Source organism: Ascaphus truei, unplaced genomic scaffold (genome assembly GCF_040206685.1).
Source record: "Ascaphus truei isolate aAscTru1 unplaced genomic scaffold, aAscTru1.hap1 HAP1_SCAFFOLD_2126, whole genome shotgun sequence".
Classification (NCBI taxonomy): domain Eukaryota; kingdom Metazoa; phylum Chordata; class Amphibia; order Anura; family Ascaphidae; genus Ascaphus; species Ascaphus truei.
The window spans coordinates 39,304-47,947 of record NW_027455039.1 but is presented as its reverse complement, the minus strand read 5'-3'; the positions used below and the strand labels follow the sequence as shown (position 1 = coordinate 47,947).

The 8,644-nt window shown below is 47.1% G+C and overlaps 1 protein-coding gene across 1 annotated transcript; it reads right to left on the bottom strand.

Moving 5' to 3' along the window:
• Positions 1–5: 5 nt before the first annotated feature.
• LOC142477456 (GDP-L-fucose synthase-like) lies at positions 6–6,023 on the bottom strand (the record flags this gene model as incomplete). Its single annotated transcript, XM_075582294.1, has 5 exons — positions 5,961–6,023; positions 5,493–5,655; positions 3,316–3,430; positions 1,726–1,854; positions 6–77 (listed from the first exon to the last, which is right to left on the bottom strand). Coding segments are annotated over exons 2-5 (468 nt in total), but the record flags the coding sequence as incomplete, so codon positions are not given.
• Between the last annotated feature and the right edge of the window lie 2,621 nt (positions 6,024–8,644).

Here is an 8,644-nt window from a genome sequence, read left to right as displayed (position 1 = left end):
TACCTGTTTTGCACATCAATCATTCTCTTGGCATACGAATATCCGAAATTAGAACTGTGTGGAGGGCCGCTGTGAATCTGCAAACCAGAAGAGAAGGTCCGCGGGCTTTATTACAATGAATCTGGTACAGTGCGGAGCAGCACACAGGAGGATCTGCACATAAAAGGTTTAAGGACACAGACCACATGTTGAGTTTTAGCAGAACGCTATGATATGATGGGGTGCGTAGGGAGGGACATCCAGCAGACCGATTATTAAACCCCTTTAATGCAGACTCAGGCAGAGAGCGCATCAGTTGTATCGCTTCAGCGCAGCATACGTAAGAAATGGCTCTAGATAAAATATCCGCATTTTCCTTTCATTTCAGACAAAAAAAAGTCTCTCTCTCTCTCTGTACCAACTGTGGGGTCTGCTCTGCAATGTGAGAATTTCCCCCCATCTGCCCCAGCTGGGGTTAATGAATAGCAGGTTTTATAGGAGATAAAGCTGGGATTACCACTGGTTGGGCTGATAATTATTTGATAAAATACAGATTAGAATTCCTAGCACCTTTTTAGAGATCAGGAACAAAACGGCGAGACTATGACAGAGTAATAATGGCTATATTGCGTACAATACAGAGTATGCTTTTGCCACATTATTGAACGTTTGATTACTTGCTGCAACGCACACACTTAATTTTACTTAAGGTTCCGCCACACATCTCCTACAGAACCCCAATTAATCCCAACAGTTATAAATAGGTGATATAATTAACCCAAAATAAAGTTCTTTACATGATGTGGCAAAAAAAAAAAACAAATGTAGAAGTTTAGTACCTGGAAAATAATTGTTAAACAAAAAAAAAAAAAAAGAAGAAAATTGCGGTGTCAGATGGGGAACCGGTTTTATAATAGTTTGTATAGCGCTGCTAGTTTTACGTAGCGCTTTACAGAGACATTTTGGAGACACAGTCCCTGCCCTGTGGAGCTTACAAGCTATGTTTTTGGTGCCCGACACCAGGAATTGAACCAGGTTCCCTGCTTCAAACTCAGTAGCAGTCAGTGTCTTTACTCACTGAGCAACTCCTCCCTATATCCCTTTATCCGTAAGTAGGGTGAGGCTTTGCAATCTGCACCAACATACAAATTATATGCAAGATGTCAAAACGACCGTGTTCTTCCACCTGATGGGTCTTTAAATCTAACACATATGCATCTAAAAAGAGTTGTCTAGTGGTAAGAAGTATAAGAGTGAAACATGTCCAAATCCCTGGGTCATTTCCTTGCGACCTTGCTTCAGCCGCCAAAAACGCGAATGTAAGCTCTTTGGGGCAGAGACCCACCGTAACTGCAGCATTTTACAAAGTGCTAAGAAAAGAGTATTATGTATTGGGCTGATATTTGTTTGCGGCTGCTAAAAACAAGATGGAAGAGCGATGTGAAAGGGAGCAATAATACACCGCAGTTACCACTATTGTGGGTCACACTTTTCCTTCCAAATAATGCATCATGACAAATTATATCCTTACCCTGAATGAAGAGCATAGATCGTGATGTATTTGTGGAAACCGCCTCGCATCCTTATTACAGGATATGGCGAGAACAATTATATAGAAAAGGAAATACTCAGTTGTATAAAATGATAACTATATTTTGCAATGACCAAAGAGGCCTGCTGAACTGCAGAGGAAAATGCACTTATTGGTAACGGTGGGACGGAAGCATCAGGACTAGGCTCTCTTACCATGGTCTCATCGATGGGGTAGCTGGTCTTGTCTGGGAAGATGCAGGTGGACAGGCAGGAGACCACCTTCTGTACTCCCAGCTCGTACGCACAATGCAGGACGTTGTCGTTAATGTGCAGGTTGTTCCGCTACAAGGTGGCAAGAGGGAAGCGTTACCGACACGGCGTCTACTCACCGCGATGCCGGACCAGCTTGGCAACATTCATTTCAGGGAGGAGAGGAGGACTATGAAGATTAGAAATAGTTTTTTTTGTTTGTCTCTTTACATAATTTGCTGTCATCTCTCCCCATCCCCTTCCTTCGCCTCTCGCCAGTTCCCTTGGCTTCGCCTCTCCCCATCCCCTTCCTTCGCCTCTCGCCAGTTCCCTTGGCTTCGCCTCTCCCCATCCCCTTCCTTCGCCTCTCGCCAGTTCCCTTGGCTTCGCCTCTCCCCATCCCCTTCCTTCACCTCTCGCCAGTTCCCTTGGTTTCGCCTCTCCCCATCTCTTTCCTTTGCCTCTCGCCAGTTCCATTGGCTTCGCCTCTCCCCATCTCTTTCCTTTGCCTCTCGCCAGTTACCTTGGCTTCCCTTCCTGCATACTCGTTCCTCAGACTGGCATTGTACGCGCTCTCCCCAGAAGAGAACCTGCATTTTCCTATGCTATCCCACCAGCAGAACTAAAATCACTAAAATGACTCCTTGTGGTGGTCTTCATATCCCATTATACGTCAGGACGCCCAGAAATCACAGCACCCACTCATATGGACAGAAATGAAGTACGTATACAACAAGTTATGGCAAGACTGGTTTGTGGCAGCTACTGCTGCCAGCACTGGGAACCACGCGCCCATAAAGACGATCATGGATGGTGAAAGGTTGTATGAAGTGTCACTTTCCCAGTTATTGGCAGCCCATAGAGGTATCTTCCCCAAAAATTTAATTTAAAAAAGTTGCACTCAAATTACAATCTCGTCTCCACTTTGCCCTCATTTCCCCCTCGTCTCATACAAGGACTTTCTAATACTGGCCTTTTAGGATGGAAACAGATTTCTGTACTCCAGCTTTTTCTATAAAGGTTTAAATAACTAGCTATGAAAACTGGATGTGACCCTTTGGCACCACTTGCTAAATTGGGTTAGCCCAGGGGTGCTCAAACTTTTCTGTGTGCACCACCCTTCCCATGCCCCCCCCGCCCTTCTACAGCGTTTTCTGACGTCACATGATGTTGCGTTGCCAGAAGCCCCCGGAGACCAGGAAAGGGAACATACAGAGGCCTCGCGCGTGCTCCCCCGGCATTTAAATGCTTTGGGGAAAGCGCAGGGCCTCTGCAAGTGCCGTAACCCTGCACCCCAGAAATTGTGCACCCCCGGGTTAGACAACTCTGGCAAAATCATTTTAGAAACTGTGTGTAATGATGTATGATGTAACATATCAATGGATTGTACTATTTGCAACGGAGCACAGTATCACCACTTTCTGTACGGTTCCTTGACCACTCGTCTGGATAAAAAGAAACTCTCTGCATTGTAGCCGGTTAACCCCAACGTTGTGTCCCTCTGCCTATTCCCTCCGCCCACTCCCTCCGCCCACTCCCTCTGCCTCCTCTTACCAGGAAATCCAGGTTGTATTTCATGTTCCGAAACAGGCCCCCCACCATAGCCGCCAGATGAATGACATGGGTGGGTTTGTGTTTGTCAAACAGGGCCTTGGTATCAGCCACGCTCCTGTGGGAGAGGAACATGCACAGGTCAATGTGCGAAGCTCCGGCGCAGAAGGGAATAAACCCTTTCACAGAGTTACCCGGCTCTGTCATTATATTAAAGAGTACTGAGTATCAACGCATTTCTACTATTAACAAATCTACCCTTCTGTACCTTTTTACAGTAAAACTATTTTATAAAATGATACAACATTTATTTATTAAAGCAAATTCAGAAACAAATGCATAACATGTATACATGAATGCAGATTATTTTACAGAATAAATTAACCGGCTGTAGTTAATTGTGCACAATAAGATAACTAAAGCAGCAATCCCCCCTCCCCAGGATTGGAAACGAGGACCTCTGGAGCAGAACAACACTTTTTCCAGCTCTGGGAACCCGAGGTTCTCAGATATTTCCTGGTGACATTATCAGTGTAACGGGTTTTCCCCACCCTCTGGGAGATTACGCTATTACCGGGTGTGCTGTGCTGGTTCACAGAAGCTCTGAGGTTCCGCCGTTGATATTGGGGAAGACAGGACAGTCTTTGGGGTGATGGTTGGTTCTCTCTCACTGGTGCCGCGCCTCCATCTCTTGCAGGCTCCAGGAGTGCTGGAGAACCTACTGATACTCCCCCTGATTGATTGCAAACTCAGGCAGGAGTATATTATAAAACAGGAACGGCTTTATTTACAACTGCACACAGAATACAATCTTGAACTGATTCCCTGGTCTCTTCCTTCCTCCGGATTTTCCCTGGAATTAACCCCCAGGCAAGGGCCCAAGGGTCTATCCTAGCTCTTCCCCTACTCCCTGGTGGAGTAGGAGGTATCAGCCCCACCCCCGTAGGGGAGGGGATGGAAGGTGGTCAGAGCCCTGCACACAGGCTTCCTGAGACAGTCTCATGGGAGCGAACACTCACTAAATTTAGTGGTGCAACCCATTATATGCCCAGGAGGAGGGTCCAAGGTCTGAGCCCAGGATTGGGCAGAACACATACCTTAGTCCCGCCCCCTGTCACTCAAGGGAGCTGCTTACTGCAGGGGAAACCCCAGATTGGACCTAACACTGCCTGCACTGATACCAAGGCCTATGTGTGAGGGAGGCTAGATTAGTAGCCAAAACCAGACATGGCTACATAAGGTTATCTGCATGGGATAGCACCTTCAAACCCTTGCATGGGTGCTATGTTAAGCCAGGGGTGCGCCACTCCAGTCCAAGCCCCCCCAACAGGTCAGATTTTTAGGATATCCCTGCTTCAGAAGAAAGTATCAGGGAGTGGGGAGAGGGATTGGGAGAAAGTGTCACGGGAGACGCTGGTCCATACGGATGCAGAGCACGATGAGCTCCTCCAACGCTGTGGGACGTTCCAGAGCGGCCAATTCATCCTTAAGTCGTTTAAGCCCTGCCAGAACACTGCGGCAAGCGCTTCGTCAGCAAACCGAAGGAGTGGCAGCGGTGTCAGGAGAGGACAGAAGAGATTTGAGTTGATCGAAGATGGTGCCTAGGGAATTGCACGAGGTTCTCAGATACTCCCTGGTGACATTACCGGCATTTAGTTTATTTAAAAGGCTATTTAAATGGCTGCCCAACGGGAAGCCACAAACGATGATGTTGCTGCAGCCATTTTGTTTCCCCTGAAGGGAGATTTAAACCCAGTAACTTGACATGTAAATATATCTTTGGAATCCAGGGGGGTCCCCAGAGCTGTAACCAGTGCAGATCTGCTCAAGAGCCGCCCCAATCCCGGTCAGCAAACAAAATGGGGGAGGGAGTGAATAGAACAGCAGCACTCAAGATGAAGTAAGGATATGTATAAAAGCTGCTCGTTCACACTATATTACACAGGAGGCGTGGTGGTGCAGTGGATAAGGTGTTGGTCTTGAATACAGAAGCCTGTGTGTTTTATGCCAGCTTCAGCCATTTGTACTCCCTCTGTCTGACCTTTCACAAGACCACATACACAGATTTGAGCTCGTTTGTGCAAGACGCACTATCACACCCATTTTTACATATCCCCACAATGCATGAGCCCCGACACCAGAGTTGCCATGACAGAAACGGATGTGGATCGCAGACTCACGTCAGGTCGGCATCTTTGGACGCCACGAAGATCCACTCCTCGTCCGGCTGCCCCTCCCCTTCTGCCACCACCTTCTCGATGGCTTTTCCCACCAGGCCAGAGCCGCCCGTCACCAGGATGCGTTTCGGTTTCCCTTCCGCTGCGGCAGACATGGCTACGGAACCTGTATAGAGAAGGAACGCGTATACCGTCATCACCAGAGCATCTGTAGGACCAAGTGTACTTAATCAGGCAACCCCTGCTAGGACCACAGTGCCCCAGTGTCAGGGACATAGCTTTACGGGCCACATCTGGGGGGGTTGATGCCTGTATTATCCATACCGGAAATCTAGGGGGTCATTTTCTAACATTAGTTTGTCCGCACGATGAGCTGAGACTTGGAGGGGTGTAATGTCCTCTGGTCCCTTTTGTTTGATGGCCAGTGTGTGTTCCACAAGAGTTTGCACAGACACAGCCCCTCTCGCTCACCCTCTTTCCTCCTATCTTTATAGGTACCCTGATGAGGACAGGGTGTATGAAGGGTAGAGGCAACACTTGATCCAGGAACAAAACACAGTGCACCATTTGCAAATTCTGTTTGAATACCGGAAGAAAATGTCTGCGTGGCTCCAGCAAATTCTCCCTTAACCAATTCTCCTTGTATCTCCTTTACTTTGTGGGCTGACAAGGTAATCAGATTTATGCATGCTGCCTACTACGCAGATAACCAGTTAGGAAAAGGGGCAGGGCATGGCAGAGATAAAGGTCACAAACCCAGACCTAAAAACCATCAGCTTGCAATGTGTCTGAATGTTTCAACGGTAAAACTTTCAAAGTGTATTTAACGCAGCAGTCCCAGCTGCCGCTTTCCCCCCCTTTAATATTTGCATCAATACAATGAGAAGTAATTAGCTAATCGATCGGCGAAGATGCGACTCGGGGCTTCACTAAATGGCCGTCAGTACAGCAGAAGAGAACCAAAGATGCAAAGGTTCTGTGGGGAGAACATGTGACCAGGCAGTCACTAGATACAACTGGTGCACTGCTAGAGAGAGGGCAGGGCTCAAAAAGGGGTGTGCCAGGGCCTGTTGCGGAAGGGGATGTGACTTTGTAAATGGTTGCTATAGAAACAAAACAAAAAAATGCTCGTTACATTATAATACATTAAAAATGTCAGACTGGTTGTGACGGTGAGGGGGTAACCAGGCTCACTAATAAAAGGTTAAGCCTGTTTGGTTACCTCTGATCCATGTCTTGGGGTTCTAGAGTGTCAGCTCTTGAGCCTAACCGTTGTGTAAACAATTTGTAAAATGATGCGACAAAGATTTAGTTTTTTTTTTACTTTTCCAGGAGTGCCAGCGAGCAGAGATTGCTGGACTCTGAGTGTCAAGGGAGGGGGAGGTGTGAAGGACATTTGGGCAGGATTACTAGGCTCAAGTACCCACGTCCTGAGATGAATGGAGGTCCTCGGGACTACCATTTGCCCCACCAGACTGTGAGGAGCCTAACCCAGCGAGTGGCCGCTGATAGAAAGTCCCGCTTGCCCGGCTTCAGAAGACTGGTGAGAAAGTTCCCACGCTTGGATTGGCTGTAGTATTTTGTGAATGAGTTCCAAAATACTATAAGAATCCCTCAGCCAATCCGGTCATCAGATTCCAAGCGCCAGAACAGCAGCGGCAAATTTGAAAACGACCAAAAGATGCTCTTGGGGAAATAGCAAGAGACCGGCTCCAGAAAATATTTCCTCTTGGTTTTTCCAAGTCTGGCTTTTTGGTACCAAGTTCTCAAAACCGAACGTAGCGGTCGCGGCTGGGGTTTCCAGCAGATTTTAGTTGCAGGACGTTTCGAGCCAAGTCCCGGTCAAGGTAAAACTCGGTTTAAAAAGCGCCCAGTGGCTAGGAAAGGATAGTGTTGTAGCCCCGACCCCCAGTCACTGTGTATTTCTTATGTAGTTTGTGTGCCTATTTTAAGTGAATAAACTACAATTTATTTCATCATCTTGTTTTGCTCAATGTATCATTCTGGTGAAAAGGTGTAAATGCCTGGTCTCCCGTGACACTGGTTTAAAAAAGAAATCGAAAAAGCTACGAGTATTTTCTCATAGTACAGAACAGATTAAAAACAAAAACACACCATGTAGGATATTGCTTGGTTTGCAGCTGTAACATCTCCTGCACTTCTGACATTGCCTGTGCAAACGTTAGCATTTAATTGTGTGACACACCAGCCCGTCTAATGTCTCCTAATCCCACCTAGTTCACAGAGAAACAGGTTACAAACACACACAGCCCACGCAGGCTGAAGGACATGGAGTGAGAGGCACCTCTCCCACAGCTCCAGGCAACTCAGCGTATGCTTCCAACCAGGCTGTCTCCTCCAACCGCTTCATGTATAATACCTTCCCTCTCCCTCCCCAACCAAGTGCCCCTCACACAATCCACAGCCCCCTGACCTCAATCAGTGATCCCCTGACCTTTGGGAACACTGGGAAAAAAACCAAAAATTTAATTATGGCTGATGTATAAATTCTCCCAAATTCAGAGGTGCGTAACAAATGCAATTTGTAATTCATTCCCAGGGAAACAAAATAAGCCAAATCTTTGCTTTTAATACGGTTAGATTAGCCAACATTAGCCAACTGGAATGTTACATGATTTACAGCAGGTTGTTTTTTTTTTGATTGCATCTTTAACAGCCTTCCTCCTCCTGCAAATAGTCCAGGTTAGCAGCAGAGAGTTATAAAGCATGACACAGATCTCATTCGTATTAACAGGAGTTAGCTCGTTAAGCAGCTAAGGGAGGAGCAATAATTGCTTAAGTAATGATGTAATTACGTGTGTCAAAGTGGTCTACAAGTAATGCATGTTTGTGCCAATTAAAAGGGCAGTCCATCGCGAGATATGAGAGAGAGCCAAGGACTGGGCTGCCGCATGTAACAGGCCAAGAGAAGCGGGCCGACAACTCAAAACGGAGCTGGTTTTTAACCCCCTCTGGGTGCCCAATGACGTAGCTACTACATCAAGTAGTCTGGTCCGCCAGGGTGGTAGTAGCTACGTGAAACAGATTGCGGATATTTGTAGGGGAGATGGCGTTACAGCGTGTGAAAGGGGGGCGTGAGGGGGTGGGGAATTCCCTTCCGTCATCAGCGACGGTGCGGTAAAGTAATCGCAAGA